This window comes from Epargyreus clarus, unplaced genomic scaffold (genome assembly GCF_041222505.1).
Source record: "Epargyreus clarus isolate Ecla_fem2 unplaced genomic scaffold, WU_Ecla_fem_2.2 ptg000026l, whole genome shotgun sequence".
NCBI classification, from domain to species: domain Eukaryota; kingdom Metazoa; phylum Arthropoda; class Insecta; order Lepidoptera; family Hesperiidae; genus Epargyreus; species Epargyreus clarus.
This window is the reverse complement of record NW_027332233.1, coordinates 8,607,318-8,627,102: the sequence shown is the minus strand read 5'-3', so window position 1 is coordinate 8,627,102 and position 19,785 is coordinate 8,607,318. Positions and strand designations below refer to the sequence as shown.

At 34.8% G+C, this 19,785-nt stretch overlaps 1 protein-coding gene across 1 annotated transcript; it reads right to left on the bottom strand.

Annotated features, from left to right (window-relative positions):
* Nucleotides 1–985: 985 nt before the first annotated feature.
* eIF1A (eukaryotic translation initiation factor 1A) lies at nucleotides 986–1,890 on the bottom strand. The gene has a single exon (XM_073087767.1). It carries the CDS (start codon nucleotides 1,779–1,781, stop codon nucleotides 1,335–1,337), a length of 447 nt encoding a protein of 148 aa, XP_072943868.1. The 5' UTR covers nucleotides 1,782–1,890; the 3' UTR covers nucleotides 986–1,334.
* Between the last annotated feature and the right edge of the window lie 17,895 nt (nucleotides 1,891–19,785).

The window sequence follows — 19,785 nt, the reverse complement described above, 5'->3', positions numbered from 1 at the left end:
AGAATGCATTAGATATGTGAGATGCAACTAAATGGCTAAGCAAGCATTTACTCATATTCTTAGCTAACAAAAACAGCTTTTTTGATTCATTATAATCATCCATATAATTCATTTTATAGTTTTAATGAGGCAAACACTAATTAAAATTAATTAAATAGAAATTTGAATTAATTTCTAGTTATTCCAAAATAATCAGATTGCTTTGCGTCATTTTAATGTTTTTTGGAAAGGCATTTTCTTACTTTATTAACTCAATTATAGTTAATTATTTCAATTAATTTCTATAAGGCAAATAAGAAATTATCAGTCTAATACTATGTGCTCTGCACCCAGCAACTCAGCATAGCTCCTTCACTGAATTAGGTTAGAGCCTCTTTTTCTGCGGATGTTGTAAATATAGTAATAAATCTCGATTTTCAACAGAATCTTCCTTCACAATTTTATTCCTTAAATACACTAAGCCTCTGGCAAATTTGCATTTATTTTAAGAAGTTAGTGCTAATGAAATGAATCACTTATTTTTATGGTTAACACTTGAACAATTAGAGCTCTTTGGCGAGCAAATCTTTGCAAATTTTTGTTAACATATTGTCCATTGATAATGGATTCTAGTATCAAATAATAGTTCCCATTTAGTCTCAATATTTTATTGCAAAAAACACTTGACATGTAGAATTTTAAAATTAACTTAATTTTTCCGAATACTGATTTTCGAAGGAAAAAGCCTAAAACTAAATGTTGACATAAACAAGCAAGTAAATCACAAATAACATAAGAGTATAATAATTTATTATAAAGAGATACTACTTCTGGAATCACATGGTCATAGCTGATGAATAAAATAGATAAATCACAAATATTCCTTTTTAACACTAACAACTATCATTCTTCTATGCCTATTTAAACAGACTACAATATCCATTGAAATTTGAGTAAATTTGACATTGTTTAGTAGGATATGGTGTGGTTAAGAAAAACAATAAAGTTACTTTAACAATATTTAATTTATGTACATTCCTTACACTTAAGATATTTCTCAATGATGACTGGTAAGAAATTTAAGGAATGTTGTGCAATTTTTAGTTTATACCCTATACTGGGGAGAAAGTTGAGTTGTGTCAGAAATATAATGACATTTGGAGCAAATCAACACAGGATTTGGGGACAATGAGTGTCTAATAATTATATTAGATGTGTCTATATTAATAGACACATAGCCTATAACAATAGAACAGAACATACAATTTGTGAATAATTTTTAAATTACAATGTAATTTTATTTCTAATACAAAATAAATTTACACTGACTTACGGTAGAAAGATACAGTAAATATTTAAATATTATCTACTGCGTCAGCTTCGTCTTCTGAGCTGACTTCGTCACCGAATTCGATATCTTCGTCCAAGCCGTCCACCGAATATACCACAGTCTCATTGATGCGTACTGTTTCTGGGAATTCTCCATACGTTTTCAGATTTCTGGCCTCGTCGGGGGTATATTTCAAGATGACGTCGGCTTTGGCGTCTTGGTAATCTCGTAAACCGATAAGTATGATGTCGCCTTGATTTATCCAAACTTTTTTTCTTAACTTTCCGCGGATGTGGCAAAGACGTTTTATGCCATCAAAGCACATGGCCTCCAAGCGGCCATTACCGAGCATCTTTGTGACTTGGGCGTACTCCTGTCCGTCTTCTTTGAATACCAACTCACGTTTCTCTGTTTCATTTTCATTCTTTCCTCGCCTCCTGTTTTTACCACCTTTTCCTTTGTTTTTCGGCATTATTTATATAATCTTTAATACAAACATATACAATTACTTCTATGAAAATCTCATGAAAATTAGTGACTGACAAATATAGTGACGTTCGAAGTATTTGACATTTATATTTTATCTTTACAAGTCATGCTTCATGAGCTACGGCATTAAAGGACCACAGAGCCGAGAAAACAGTTTGTAAAATAAAATTATAAATTGTAATAAAATTGTATAAATATCTATTTACAATTTGTGATTTAGAGTAACTTTTTGAAATACAAATTTCGTTAGGATAAATGTAATAAACGAAAAATTAATTAACGTAATGCGAACATGTCTAACATGAATTTTGAATAAAAAATGTTCCAATCCATCAACAAAAAAAGGAATAAAATATATACTTATAAAGAATAAATAAATAATACCAGCCGCAAGAAGTAGATCTATTGATTTATTATTGTTGTTACTTGCGTTATAATGGTTATAAACGAAAGATACACGCAAGTAACTTTAAATAGTATTACATAAAGAAAACAGAACGTTTAAAATCCAATGTCATAGACAAACTTATTCTAGCGCCATCTCTATATGAGTTTTAAAACTAAATTGTCATTTCTTATTGCATAATTGACGAACTTGTCACTAGATGGCGTGATTTTGTAAAGTGTGTCAACAACCAACGTAGCATATTTTGATAACCGTGATAACCGTGATTTAAAAAAAACAATTTTAATAATTTATTATACCTTTTCTCAAATTCAAACAGTGTGTACTGCATTTTAAATGTCGAACATTTTAAAATTAAAATCCAAATCTTAATCTCAAATTGAGGTAATGAAATAAAAAGCTATATAATTTTTAAATGTAGCGTCCGAATCATTTTCAATACCACATGATGGTAAGTTGCCACTGAACATCTGTTGACCACTCTATATATTATGTAACTATCATATTATGACTATATGATCGAGAAGCCATCGCAAAAACAAAAAAAAATGTAAGTCAGCTTATAGGAAACAAGAAAGAAAATATAATTGACCAAGTACAAGTAGAACGGAGGGTTCCGTACCACCAAATTTAATTTTATTTATTATTAGTATTTCTTAGCAAGTATCAGAAATGCCGAAAAATACCTGCTTCTACTTCAGCTTTAAAATAAAATAAAAGGGACACCTTTTATTTTTATTTTTATTTTTAGTTTATATTATAGTATATACCCTTTAATGGTCATAGGAATACATACTCTTTAAAAATTTCAATTGTTTTTTTTATTAAGGTTCAGAAGATAGAGCCCATACTGATCCGTAATCTGTGATAGAGCCCTGCGACAGAAGGACAAATGGTCTGGCGGACAGACAGAGGCTTAGCAATAGGGTATCGTTTTTCACCGCTTGCAGCACCTTATAATTTTAAATTAGTCCATTGAAATGTTACAAATTTTGGCCCTGAGCGTGTAAAAGTCAGAGGACGCAATTTTATTTTTCGGATGTCAAGTGGGTGTTAGTGTAAATCTAAATCCTACTTTGTGGGGTTGCCATTGTTGTCCGACCGCCATCTTACAAGTGGGCGCAAGTAGTTTTTACACTCTATCTGGCAAACTATTCGTCACACAGAAAAATTGTAAGTTATGTAACCTAAATGTATTTTATTAGTAGTCATATAATATATTACATAAAAGTGCACGCGTTATTACCAGGTGTTAACCAATCTCCAATCGCAGGTCTGCTGGAAGAGATTTCTTAAGAAATAAGCAGTGCCATTGCACTAAATTTTAAATATAATCTCTATTAGGTATTATATCTTGTGTGCATAAATAAATAAAAATGTAACATTTCAATGGAATTAATACCAATTTCATTATTGTAGTACTTGTAGTTTTTTTTTTTTTTTTTTCTTTTGTGGCTTTGGCGCATGGACGCTCAGCCAATGACACGTAAAAACGGGGAAACGAGGATTAGAAAAATAAAAAACGGATGAAATTTGGAAAAGGAAGGATCAGTACAGTAGGTTGAATATAAATTTACATACAGATAAAGATATAATAATTAAAGGTAGGTATATAAATATTAAATTTTAATATCATTTTTCATAATAAATAATGCTAAGATTTTATATATATCAGGATCAAGGGTAGACAATAAATATGGTATACATAGTGGAAATGATACATTCGTAAGACAAGATAGATTTTGGTAAAGGGCGGAGGAATCGTGTAAAGGACAGGAAAAAAATATATGGTTTAGATTATGAGTTCCACTTTTACAAACACATTCGGAAGTATCAACAATGCCCAATTTCAAAAGATGTTCTTTAGTACAGACGTGCCCCAGGCGCATACGTATAAGAATAGAAGTAGCAGATTTATCAAGCTTTAGTTTATAAAACCAAGGCTTGACAGGGATTGTTGGCTGCAATTGATGATAATATTTCCCCTTTTTTTGGGAACTCGATGTCCAGTGTTCACTCCATGAGTCGTATAAATAATCTTTAGCAAGGGATATTAGGTCTTGGGCGTAATTTTTAAAAGGAAAAACGTCACCACACTCCACTGCATCATTTGCCAATTGATGGGACTTTTCATTTCCTGCAATCCCGGAGTGACTTGGTAACCATATAAAAACTACATCAAATTCATTTAATAGACATGTATGAAGTTTATTTCTAATATCCAAGATTATTGACAACTGAGCTTTGTATTTAAATGGGAATTTCGTGACAGTCTGCAAAGCACTCTGAGAATCAGTAAATATTAAAGTTTTTCCTAATTTCATTGTTAATATATATTCAACTGCTTTGAAGATGCCATAACATTCACCTGTAAACACAGAGGTTTCAGGTGGAAGTTTAATTTTTTGTACAATATTGTACTGGGAATGATACAAACCTACACCCACACAACCAGATTTAGATTGTTTAGAAGCATCGCAATAAATATGATGCCAGCCTTGCCATTTATTATTTATAATTGAATTAAATTTAACATTACATTGAACATCATTTTTCGATAAGGAAAACTCGCAGATTTTAGGAGACATTAATAAAGAATCGTAACTATTGTTAAACAGCGGTAGCATAGTGTCAGCGGATGTAGGAGCTTTAATACTATTAAATTTCTCAAAGCTTCGAAGAAGGCAGGGTGGAGATTTATGTGTCCAATATGGAGAATTTTTTAATTCATAAATTTGACAGATTTTTGTTAAAATTGGATGATTATAAATTTGGAGACACCGACCTAAAAATCTATCCGACAGATATTGTCGTCTTAAGTGTAGAGGGGGATCTCCACACTCAATTTGTAACGCATTGATTGGGCTAGATTTCATTGCACCTGAAATGATCCTTAAGGCTTTGGCTTGCACACCATCTAACTTTTTTAAACCAGCAACGTTACATGGTTCTAATAGGAAAGAGCCGTAATCAATAACACTTCGTATCATGGCATTATATACAAGTTTCATTGTGTACGGATGAGCACCCCACCATACACCTGACAGACATCTTAGGATATTGAGGTTTTTTTCACATTTATTAGCTATATATTGACAATGTGGTATACCTGAAAGCTTAGAATCCAAGATGAAACCTAAAAATTTTACCTCACTTTTTGTTGGAATGGTATCATTATTATATATAACATTTAAATGTGGAGGATTTCGCATTCTGGAAAATAGAACTATTGCACTTTTGGACACTGATATTTCTAAACCATTTCTGTCTAACCATTCTTTAAGTAATTTAAGAGAAAATGATAAATTTTCACAAGCTGTGGGTATTGATGAACTAGTAGAATAAAGCAATAAATCATCAGCGTATTGGAGAACTCTAACAGAATCATTAAGCGTTTTATCCAAATCATGAGTATAAATGTTATATAAGATTGGACTAAGGACCGACCCTTGTGGAAGCCCCTTCCATATCGTCCTTGTAATGACACGATCTTCTACATTTAAGTTAATATCTCTTTCAGATAGCATATTTATAATAAAATTTACAAGTATGTTAGGGATATTCAATTGAAGCATCTTAAGCTTTAATATTGGAATGAGAACATTATCATATGCAGATTTTATATCTAAAAAAGCTGCTAATATACTACAATTATTAGAAAAAGCAAGGCGTATATCTGTTACTAAGATACTTATATTGTCAAGAGTACCTTTACCTCTCCTAAATCCATATTGACTATCAGCCAAAAGTTTATTACTTTCGACAAACCATTCAAGTCTATTTTTAACTAAATGTTCGGCAACTTTTGCTATAGTAGTTGAAAGAGCAATGGGGCGATAAGATGAAACTTCCAATGGAGATTTGTCAGGTTTTAAAATGGGTATGATAATCTGAGATTTCCATGATGGAGGGATGTGCCCGCTAATCATAACAGAATTAATTAAATTTAAATAATATTCAGTGACACCATAACAATTATTTGAAAGAAATGAGTATGGTATGCCATCAGCGCCCGGTGCAGAGTCTTTTAAGTAACTAAGTACAGATGTTAATTCAGACATGGTAAATGGTGAGTTTAATCCGTCGCGATCATCGTTATATGAAATAGAAATAGGAATTATGTTATCTTCAGGAACTGAGGCTGGGGCTAGTTTGTCCATAAATTTACATGCAACTGATAATGGCATTGTATGAGTTACGGATGGGTTAAAGGCTGATCTAAATTTTTTAATATTCTGCCAAACCAGAGTAGGACTAACATTAGGGCATAAAGAAGAACAAAATCTTTGCCACCCTTCTAATTTTTTCTCTTTAAGAATTTTCTTTGAAGCTTGTGACACCTGACAGTAAATGTCAAAATTCTCAGTTGTCATTGAATTGCAATAATCTTTTTCAGCTTGTTTTCTTTTCCAGACTGCTTTAGAACAATCTTCATCCCACCAGGGTGGTGAAGGAATTTTATCGGGCCTGCTTTTTCGAATAGGAAAAGATTCGTCGGCAGCTTCAATAATTAGTTTTGCCAAAGCCTCGGCGCAAACTGGCTCCTGTCCTCTACAAACTTTAGGCAAAGTAGATAATCTTTTGTCAACATTAGACTTAAATAAAGTCCAGTCCGGGCTATTGAGTTTATATTTTAAACGGAAGGATCTTTTGAATGTATGTGGTTTAAGATGGGGAAAAGAGATCAGCAATGGCATATGATCACTGCCATATGAATAAGGCAATGATTGCCATGTAAGAATAGATGCAAGATCAGGAGTGCATATAGATAAATCTGGCACACTATCACCTTGTTCAGGCTTAGTTCGCCGAGTTGGTGTTCCAGTATTAAGTACACACAAACTATTTATATCTAAGATTTCTAATAAAGATTCTCCATAACATGTAGATTTTGAACTTCCCCATGTAACATGTTGACAGTTTAAATCACCTAATAATAAAAATGGCTTTGGTAATCTGCTTAGAAAGACATTTATTTCAGATAAGATTGCTGAAGAAGGATTAGGAATATACATAGAAATTATATTTACATTATATACATAAGCTCCAATAACACATATACCTTCACTATGGGATGGCAATATAAGTGGAGTAAAGGAGACTGAATTGTGTATGAGTATGGCGACTCCACCATACCCATCAGGCCTGTCTTCTCTGAGACATGAAAAACCTGGAACTCTAAAAGAGTAACCTGGCTTTAACCATGTCTCAGACAGAGTAACAACTATAGGGTTATATTTATTAATTAGGTGTATTAAATCACTTTTGTTGCTAACTATGCTGCGGCAATTCCATTGGACTATGTTGGTTAACTTGTCCATCTTGGTTTTGCGCATTATTCATTTCATTTATTAAAAAGGCAGCGTTGTCCGGTTTTACAATATTTAACTTTATTAAAGTATTAATTAATTCATTTATGATATCTTTTACAGAAAAATGTTCAATTGTACTTTTTGCAATAGCAGAACCATTAGGTGCAGAAAGCTTTGGGTTATAATCTTTAATAAGAGAGTTATGAGCTAATTTATCATATCCTCTCACTTGTTTAGGTGGTGCACGTGGTTTCAAAAATATTGTTTTTTTTGTAGATGTATTAGTACTAGAGTGTGGTACTGTAGAAAGAATAGATTCGGAATGTAATGTATTTGGTTCAGAAAGTAAGACTTCGGCATATGACCTGGATATAGGGGGATGTATTTTAGAGGCTTCAAGATATGACATGCAACTTTGCGCCATTGTCAGCTTAATCCTTTTTTGTCTTTCAAATTCTGGGCAACATTTATTTATAGCAAAGTGAGGTCCAGAACATGAACAGCAGTATGCATTAATTTCACTGTCACTACAAGTGTCTCCTGTATGTTCCTGACCGCATTTATAGCAACGTGGTTTAGATCTACAATGCACCTTAGTATGACCATATTTACAACAATTATAACATTGTATAGTTGGATAGATATATAGTTCCACACTTAATGAATTATAGCACATGAAAATTCTCTTAGGTAATATCTGTCCATCGAAGGTCAGTACTACAGATTGAGAGGGTTTCCATACAGGTGATCCTTCAACAATTACCTTATAATTCAGCCTACGCATATTTATAACTTCACCACAACCAATTGGTACCGATATATTGGACTTAATTTCTTCTTCAGACCATTCTGAGGGAACACCTTTTACTATGCCGACTCTCGTAACATTAAATGATGGAATAAAAGCTTTTAACTTGTTTTGTTCTAATAGGGGGCTCAAAACAAATTTATTAGCATCTTCATAGTTGGCAAATGCCATGCTTATTCTATTGCGACCTATTCTTTTAAGACTGCCATTAACAATATTTTTAATTACATTATTATTTTTTTTGAGGAAATTACCAAATGTAATAGGGTGGAGTGTGGCACCGTCAGACAACGATTGTGTAACTTTTTGGACATGTACAAGGAAAGGAGCATTATCTGTTGCAATATAATAACGAATGCGCCTAGTTGGTTCTGTACTAACTGTATCCTGGGTATTAGATACTTCCAAATTTGAGGTGTTACATACATCTGCGGGTGAAGATTCCAATGGAGGAGAGCTAATATCAACTTTTTTATGGGCTCTATGTTTTTTCTTTTCATTTCCACTAGATTCCTCACTTAAGCACATGCAGCTACGATTTGAATTATTATGGTGTTTTGATTTATCGGTCCTTTTCTTTTTATTGCAGTTTTTACAAAATTTGCGCGCAGCTTTAACACGTTTCCTTTCAGACCTGATAGAACTATCAGTGTCCATACTGGATTCGTTATGAATTATAATATTAGCTCCGACCTGGGGGATTTCAGGTCCCCCAGGATCGAAGGTACCATCCTCCGCCATAAAATAGTTAAAAAGACTTACCCAAGTGAGATATTTACACAACTATATATAATAAGATAAACTAATAAAAATATATTTACAATACACTACTTAACTGATCTTTAAATTACTAAAAAATAAATTTAAATGAAAAATCTCAAAAAAAGGCGCCCGCCAAGTTGAACGTTTCCCGCGCTTTTTCTCGAATAATCTACTTGTAGTTTGTAGTACCTACTTACTTATTTTCTCTTTTCAGTCATAGATAAATAATTTATGTTTTCAGTTAACATTTTTACGCAGTCGGGTTTCTGTTTTTAAAATAATATGATTATTATTATTATCTATTGTGTAGTTACGGTTGTATAATTAAATAAAAATAACTATTAATTATTGTTATATTAGTTCATAGATTAGAAAAGATACTTCGCTGCCTTGAAATTGAATGAAGCCTCAAACGGCTTATTAGTAAGTTCTTGTTTTGAATTCTTGACAAATAAAAACATTTTTAGGGAAAATTTACGAATAAATAACTAATACTGCATAATTTACATAATATATAAATAATTATTTCAAATATTTTAGGGACATTTTAGCACGGAGACGTGGCAAAACTTTTTTACGCATCTATTTCAATTTTCAAAACTGGGTACATTTTCTTGTTAGGAGTGAGTGATCTTTACTAATCTATGTATTAGTTATAGTCCCCGTAAAAATGTTAGCCCGCTCTGAATAAAGAAATGAATCGCGTCGCCATAGCAAATTGTATGACTACACCAGCTCGTAACAACTTCAGAGCGGACTAGCAGTTTGGCGCGGACTATAACACGCTTTACGATGTGGCCGGATAATTTTGAATTTTTTTCTACAAAAATTAAATATATGCTACACGTCTTATACAGTATTTTTGAGTACAGGATTGATACATTGATTACATAATTATTTTTGTTTCATTTGTTTCTAAAATAAATAAATAATGTGCATTGTGTTCATAAGTGATAGTGAAAATAGTAAAGTAGATGTTTGCTGTATGGTCATTGTAAATGCTAAAAATAATTGTATGTTTTCTTAACACCACCATTTGCAACGCGTCGGTAATGTTTCTGGTAGCTACTTCTACCACAGATTAAAAAATATTTACTACATAACTTTTACAGTAATAATGTTCTACTTATTTAATTAATTCCAAAATTACCCACTTTAGTTCACATAATCTTGACAAAAAAGTCCAACTGAGCATTTTATAAAATTAAGATTTTTTTAAAATTCGAATCATAATTATGTCATCGTAAATTTAAATTCCGATTTTTGACTTTTATGTGGTGGAGGTACCTTGAAGGCCATCTTGAAGATATGGGCGTGGATAGTATTTTTTTTTATAATATAGATGTAGCAGACAAGCATGCAGTCCACCTGGTGGTAAATGGCTACGGCCGCCCATGGACATCCGTAATCAACCCCAGATAGGATTACATATTCCTACCTGAGGTCAGCCACAGATGCGCCGCTACCCCTGAGGACTAAGCTGGAACGCCTCGGATAAGTATGTCTCCCTTACCACACCCTTAAGACCAGAACACAGCTGCGCTTAACACTGCTGTTATGAGGTAGAAATAGGTGTGGCGGTGGTTCCGCCGGAGTCGAACCACAAAGGGTTCTACCACCTTCAACTCTATCTATCTCGTGAACTATATGCACAATGAAAAAATGTAAAGAGCTTTATGTATAAGTATATATTATCTACAAGCTTTTCTTATAATTTATTGTTGTAATAAGTTAAAAATATAAAAATTGTAAAATTCATTTCATATGCCCGGATCGAATAAATGAAACTTTATGGCTGATCTCCCTGCGGCGCGGTGTGATTCAAAGCCTTTAAATAACGAGATTTAGGTATAATACAGGTCTGTGAACGAGATAGATGATAATAAAGTTCTTTAGTATTTTTTCCATAGATTTTTTCATAACAGTTACTAAAGATGACCATATTTGTACCATTAAAGGGCTATATTTAATGTTACGAAAAACAAATATTTATATGAGTACTTACTGCTAATTACCTATTATAATTACATGGATTTGATGAAATAAAAATTGAATCGACTTACATCTATTAAATATTTTCCATGACCAACAAGATTGACGTCAGTGGTTATCTATTAGTAGCTGCTTATGTTGGTTGGAGTGAAGGTTATAGGTAGAGTTGCAGTGGCAGGCGTGCAGCCGCGTCGGCGGCAAGGGGCGCGCGTGGGCGGTATGCAGGGGTGAGGCCAGACGGCGAATGAACTGCAGAAAGGGTTAATGCTCGCTTCCCCTGCAGCGCAGCCCACGCTCTATGCCACTGAACACTTGTTTTACCTACTCATGAACAAGTGTACCGCTCATCGGTCCAAAGCTACAAAGTAGCAATTAGTAGGTAAATCTTAACAAACCAACGGTAATTTCAAACGGTTTTATGAGTATCCGTATAGGACCATGAAAGATTCTTCTGATTAATTCTTAATCACGCAATATTAAGCTTAAGGATTGTACCAGTACGATGACTTTTAACTAATAACTACTTAATTTATACTGAAAATTCGACGTAGACTTAATTCCAGAATCAATTTATATTGATCGTAACTCTTATGTCTAAGTTTATAGTTATGAGAAATCTTTGAAATGATCTATGGAAAGTACCCAATTGTAATAGAGGAAAGTACTTCACTTTACCTTTCTAATACTTACTTTTCAAATATTTATGTATCTTATGTGCTGGTGCTGATACTTCTATGAAGATTGAAATATTTTGTATGGCAATTCATTACAAGTAGAAACGACGATGATAGGTACATATAAAATAGACAGTTTTTCACCTTGGTAGCAATGAACGTTATAAGTCATAATGATTTTTCTTTTGTAGTATTTTGATGTTACATTGGTGAAGATAAATATAATTTTGTTGACGACTCTATGTCATTGGCTGTGATTTTTGTCTATTGAAGTAACAAAGAAGGAACATATGGTACAACTCATGGTAAATAGTCATCGTTGTGTCCATGGACATGGTATGGTTTTACGTGAACCCCTGAAAACCAAGACGATGTCTTATAGGAATGTATTTCAGCCAAAGCCTTCAGTCAAAACGACAAGAGGCACCTGAGACCCTAAGCCCTAGGGAAATATGTGGCAATAGATGTAGCACTGGTGCGTTTATCGAACAACGATTAATCTACCGTCTTATTAAAATATGACGATTATCTATCCTTAACGATAAGGGTTATGAATATTAAACTGCATAAGTTAGCAACTTTAGCCTGATAGATAGGTACCTACATCGTCTGGCATCTTAATATATTGCGGTGGTCGTTTAGCTTCAAATACTGCTTTATTACGAGTATATTCTGCACATTTTCTATGTTTTAGCTCTATGTAGGCCAAAGATTTCTGTATGTATTTTTCTTTGCAATTCGTGAAAAAAACACAATGAGAAAATAATGTGACGATAAATTGAATTTTAATTACTTATTTACATATGTAACTGACTGATGTACTACTCACGTACTTAGAACATAAGTTGCCTAAAATCATTATACGATAGAATTTATTTATGCCTACAAGTACTGTAACATTTATTTCCCAGCGCTGGCTTCCCACAATTGAGGAAGACTGATTTGAGCCCCACCACACTGATTGGCGGAGTCGGACGTAGTACGTAGTACAGATCGGACGGACGGACGTAGGTAGGAAGTTTTCAAACTGCTCACATGTATTCCGTTAAAGTTTTACCACAGTATACGATAGAAACCGGGACCGACGATTTCGCAGCCCCCTGGAGCACTGTACTTAACCTAAAATTTAGATGTGTGTTTGTATCCGCGAGTATGTGCATACTAGGTGCATTTAGCATAGTTGTTTGGATTTCCTGTCGCGCGTGTTTGATCCCGCACGCGCGTCTCACCCGCGATCACCATTTTCATCCTATCGTTTTAGATAACCAGATAACATCTCGTAGTAGAATTAGTTTATTAAAAACCCTAAACTATTGTTACGATTTTTTTATAATATAGGAGTAGCAGACGAGCATGAGACGATCATGAGCCATATGTAATCAACCCCAGATAGGATTAGATATTCCTTCCTGAGATCGGCCTCAGATACGGTGCTACCCCTGAGGACAAAGCTGGAACGCACGGAAAAGTATGTCTACCTTACCACACCCTTCAAACCAGAACACTGCAACGCTTAACGCTGCTGTTATGAGGCAGTAATAGGTGTGGCGGTAGTTCCGCCGGAGTCGAACCACAAAGGGTTCATCCAATTTTACGCTTCAGGATGTCTATTCAAAGATTAAAAAAAATCGTTAATATGCAACTCTGTGGACCTAGCCGAATAGAATACATTTAAGTCACCCTAATCCAATAATATCTGTATATTCGATTTAGTGCCCGTTCACACCAGGCATTTTGTCAGCCGCTGACTGTGAGCGAACGTTACAACGTTTCTTATTTTTCCAATAAAATCCAAGTTTTCTTCACACCGAACAGACATTACGCATTCTATCCGTTACTACACATGCAACAATACTTTGTTAGCGAATCATTTGTGACTTCACGTTCACTCTGTGGTTCACAGTTAGTCTGCTCATAGTCTTATGTATAGTGCTTATATCATAGACTTAGAATTTTTTCATCCTATATCTATGGCTTATATAGTGCTTATTCTTAGCGTAAAGTAGTGTTTGCGTTTCAGTGAGTGGGTGTGCATGGCAACTGATTTACATTTATATAATTACATCTGGGTTCCATTTTAGATACAATACCTGTTCTGCCCGAGTTAAAGCTCACCTAAGGGCAGCAGTCACAATTTACAGTCAGGTAGACTGCACGATCGATTTCAATTTCAATCTTATATAAAAAGTAGAGAAGCGCTCGGCTACCTTGTAGGTAAATAAAGTTAAGTTAAGCAATATAAAGTTAAGTTAAGCAAAATCGGGCGTAGTTGAATACAAGGTTGGTTACTGGTAGTGACTAAAATTTATCTGCTTTGTTTTGGGCATGTTAAGCCGTTGGTCCCAGTTGTTATTGTTCTTTCAACTTTGTTAAAGGATTTACAGGCATTTAAAGGTTATTGAACTTTTAGTTAGGAGACTTTTTTTTCAAGGCATTCTAGCTTAGTCCTCAGGGGTAGCGGCGCATCCGTGGTCGACCGCGGCTAATGTAAAAAAAATAGTTTTTAATGGTATGTGACGTCTACCAATTCGCACTTGGCCAGCACAGTGGACTATGGTCTAATCCTTCTCATTTAGAGAGGATACCTGTTCCCAGGAGTGGGACAGTGCTGGGTTGATGATGATGAATTATTTAGATGTCGAAAACTCAATCTACATTTTAACTTATAAAAATATATAATTAATACCCGATTTATATTGTGAGAGACGAGACTAATAATTCACAATAAGTAATTTACAATTTAAATTGGAGATTATTAGGCTTTCGATAAGGCTTTCGAAAGTAATAAGTTAAAAGAAAAGTTTCCCCGGCAAAATACATCGTACTTTTATGTAGGATAATGATGAAGAATATTTTTTGAAAAAGCAATCAGCAGTTCTGTTACTGTAATAAAAATATCTAAGTGTTTAGTAGGAGTCATATTTTCATCCGACCTCCGGTACGAATATCTAATCCTATCTGGAGTCAATTACAGATGTCCATGGGCGGCAGTGGTCACTTGCCATCAGGTGGACTGCATGCTCGTCTGCTACTCCATATTAAAAAAAACGAATTGTATAGAAAATACCTTCATTCGCATCCACAGTGTTTTTTTCTATGTATTTTCGGATGATGACATCCGAAGTTATAGAAAATAGTGACAAATATGAAATTCATAGGACCGATTTTAATAAAAACTAATGCCCATAAATTTTTTCTACACTTGCAGCCTCAAATTAGGATTCCCTGTGCTGTGGATGCCATGGACACGCACAAAGATAAATACACTAACGAATGAACTAAAAAAGTATAAAACATTAAAAAAATATTTACTTTACTAAGCCGGAGGATAAAAGGAGTTCATTCTAGAAATAAATACACCCACTATAATTGTGTCATTCGATCGTGTCATAATGTTATAAAGTATTAAATTGTGGAAGTCAATGATTGATGAGAAACTAAAGGCACATTTATGAAAATAGTGCTTTTTCACGTTCATTACGCCTTGGTCAATAGTTGGTATAATTGTACGTTAGTTTCAATACATAAGATTACGTACATAAACTTGATGTTATATTAATTGCTACTACTTATTACATCTCGTATTTTGAGTTTGCTCACAAGTCAGCTCCCAGTCCTGGCAAGAATTAGGGCATTCCGACATTTTCGAAACCTGAACGTGGAACTTATAAAAGTACTTTTTAAGTCGAAGTATTGGAAGTTAATATTGATGTATGGGTAATTACCCCGCGAAGGCTTTAATAAAATAAAATGAGATACGGCCAACAACGCCGAGCGGGAATATTTATAAGCGCCTCCAGAATGTTTGCCTGGAAATAAACGATTCATTCTTCCGAGGCACATAATACATTAGGTATTTGGTACATAGGCTCAATCTTCGTAACAGGGTCAGGGTACTGGGTGAGGAGCAAGGCGCGTGCGCGCCTAAAGGTCAAGGTCGGGTACCCTGGAAGATTTTCTTTGGGTTCGACGACCTAAGGCCGTATTTGAGGGTGAGTTGCTCCCGAATAAATTGGGACGTGTGACCTTCACCGTGACATGACCGCAAAATCGGCACGTGTATGAGTCCGCGTAGGCGTTCGCGTTATTGAACTGTGTTCTGTAATACGGTTCTATAGAGATAAGAAACCCAACACAGAAACTGTATAATTCGTTTACAAATATTAGCTATCTGTTATTTTTTCCTTCCCGCAGAATATAATTCAGTTTATGTAAGAAATATTGCATACCTACGCACTTAGGGTAACTCTATTGTATGAGAGCGATGAATCATACATTCTGCGACAGGTCAATGGTAACAATGAGGGTGACTTATATTTCATAAAGACAAGACAAAGATAAAAGACAATAGGTGAATTTTGGGTCTATTATGATAATGCACACAAAGGTCAAATAAAGAGCGAACCATTATATCCAATTTGTAACATGAGATGTTTATTTGTCGTGCTAGGATTTTTGCTATCTTTGATACATTTATTATTTCGTGTAATTTTGTGCTTAGACGAGTAAATAAAAGTAATTGTGTTTGCATCACGAAGTCTTCTTTAATTTTAACTTTAACTTTTAAATAAAAATAGCCAATTTAGGTGATCCATTAATTCTATGGAATACTTGTACGGGTAATTTTTTACTTCAGACGATCATGTCTGTTATTCAATCCCGAATATTATTTAACGATTGTGGTATAAACCTGGTCCTAAGACGCAGAGGTATCTAAGATCGATAAGGTGTTTACCAGTATTTTATACTTTTAGGTAATACGTAGCTCTTTGAAGGTGGTAGAACCCTTTGTGGTTCGACTCCGGCGGCACCACCGCCACACCTATTTCTACCTAATAACAGCAGTGTTAGGCGCTGCTGTGTTCCGTTTTGAAGGGTGTGGTAAGGGAGACATACTTTTCCGAGGCGTTTCAGCTTAGTCGCATCACTCAGGGGTAGCGGCGCATCTGTGGCCCACCTCAGGTAGGAATATCTAATCCTATCTGGGGTTGATTACAGATGTCCATGGGCGGCAGTAGCCACTTACCATCAGGTGGACTGCATGCTCGTCTGCTACTCCTATATTATTAAAAAAAAACGTAGGTATTACCTAAAAGTATAAAATACTTTCAATATGTTTATACTAATTTTGGTATTAGTAGACACCCAGGCATAGATTAGTAAAGATTACTCACGCCTAACAAGAAAATGTACCCAGTTTTGAGAATTGAAATAGTTGGGTAAAAAAGTTTTGCCACGTCTCCGTGCTAAAATGTCCCTAAAATATTTGAATTAATTATTTATTTATTACGTAAATTACGTAATTATTACGTAAATTAGTTATTTATTCGTAAATTTTCTCTAAAAATGTTTTTATTTGTCGAGGATTCAAAAAAAGAACTTACTAAAATAAGCCATTTGTGGCTTCATTCAATTTCAAGGCGGCGAAGTATCTTTACTAATCTATGCACCATGGTTACAATACTCTTTGGATACGTCAATTACATTTAGTAGATTCAGGATATAAGGTCAGTAGAAATCTCTTTCCAAGGCGTCTGAAAAAGAGATGTGCGGTCGTCTTAGCGACAATAATGTGTTTGTCTTGATAAACATTTATGTAAGTGCTACAAAGTTGATTTTCGTAAACTGTAAGTGTAGATTAACTGTTTTTTTAAGAAAATTAAAAACAGTTGTATGTTACTTTGTTATTTGGTTTGATTTATTAAATTTTTGTGAAAGGCTTTCATCGATATTTCAAAGGTCTCTTTGTTTTTTGTCCACACTTCCAATTGCTTACATTTGCAGTGCATTAAAATAATCAATCTTCCTTCTTATAATAAGTTTGGTAGTAGGTTATATTATAATAATAACTTCTAGAACCGATGTTAGCGGAAATTTCCCTGGCAGATGTTTCGTAAGAACTAACATATATTTTATAAGGTAAACCTCAAGAGTAAAGTAGATTACAAATATATTTAAATCATCATCATCATTATCAACCCATTACTGTCCCACTGCTGGGCACTGGTCTCCTCTCATAATGAGAAGGATTAGGCCATAGTCCACCGCGCTGGCCAAGTGCGTATTGGTAAACTTCACATACCTTTGAGAATTGTTTTTTTATAAATCTCTCAGGTATGCAGGTTTCCTCACGATGTTTTCCTTCACCGTTTTAGCAAGTGATAATTAATTTCTAATATGCACATAATTTCGAAAAATCAGAGGAGAGGCGTGCCTGGGATTTGAACCTCGGACTCCTCGATCGAGAGGCTGAATTTCTTAACCACTAGGCTATCACTGGCTAATATTTAAATCACTTATATTAATTACCCTTGTCACATGAACTGCGCATCAAAAGGTTGAAAACGTGGGTATTTATTGGCAGTTACAGGGAAGGTGAGGGCGGGCGGTGGTTGGGCGGTCACGGCCGAGGACACGGCCATGACCCGCAGCCTTCGTGAGCCCCGGGCCAATTTTACAACTAAACAATTATTCACCATTGGTAACTTTACCACATACTATAAGTATTGATTTACAGTATGTGGAAAAGTCGTACGTGATGCGATGTACCCGGTAATATATCATCATCATCATCATCAACCCATTACTGTCCCACTACTGGGCACGGGTCTCCTCTCATGAGAAGGATTAGGCCATAGTCTACCGCGCTGGCAAAGTGCGTATTGGTAGACTTCACATACATTTGAGATGATTTTTTTTTTATAAATATCTCATGTATGCAGGTTTCCTCACGATGTTTTCATTCACCGTTTAGCAAGTGATAATTCATTTCTAATACGCACATAACTTTGAAAAATCAGGTGCGTGCCTGGGATTTGAACCACGGTAATATATAAAAAATACTTATTGGGGGATGTTGAGACTGTCGAATGGGCATTTCTTTTAAATAGAAGTACCAAACGAACATGCAACTTATTTGATGGTAAGTGGCCACCAGCCACTTCAGACAACATTAGAGTCCTACTTTAGGTCGTCCACACATGTTACCCCCGAGGAATAAGCTGACAGCACCTTGAATAAGTACGTTTTTCTTACCACACCTCTTGTATGTCTTTAAACTGTACCTATGAAATTAAGATAAAATAAAGTGCTTTATCTTTTTGCGAAGAACTTCTTCCTGCCTAAAAGCTATTTTTACACGAGAAAAAATAACGAATAATTTATTCTAACTAATGTTCAATTGAGGCGAAATATTTCCTATTCCAAGGAAATATAGGCAAGGGCGGGCGGGGCTGTCACGGCCGAGGACGCGGCCGTAACCCCCAGCCTCCACGAGCCGCGACCCCGGATATCGTTCTTTAATTAAAGGCTTTTATTTAACTTTTTATAAACTAATATAGATATAGTTAGAAGGGATAGAAGGGATAGATTTGAACGGTGTGGTAAGGGAGACAGACTTTTCCGAGGCGGTCCAGCTTAGTCCTCAGGGGTAGCGGCGCATCTGTGGCCGACCTCAGGTAGGAATATCTAATCCTATCTGGGGTTGATTACAGATGTCTATGGGCGGCAGTAGCCACTTACCATCAGGTGGACTGCATGATCGTCTGCTACTCCTATATTATATAAAAAAAATAGATAAAAAAAAGTTAGTAGCTAAGAATATTAGCTACATCAGAATATCAAGCGAACAGTCCACTTTATGGTAAGTCACTGTCATGGAAATCTATAACCAGCTCTACATAGAACATGAGTCTTTCTGATTCTAAATGCAGTACCTCTTTCGAAGATTAAGTCAACCGGTATCCACATCCTTTCACAGGAATGCAAGAACTGTTTCACGCTAGAAATAGGTGTGGCAGTGATACCTCTCTGATCCACTTATAATTACCTAACAACCCATAATACCCTTCAGATGATAATAAGATCCATTGGTTACGTTTGAAGTAACCGTGACAAGATCTCCCATAAAAAGAAAACAAGTCGAAAGATTAAATAAATATATTATTACGCGCAAAACTTAAGGCAGTTATTTAAAAATAAACATGCATGTATCTCTACTACAGTACCCTTACCATGAGTTTTCAAAACATCCC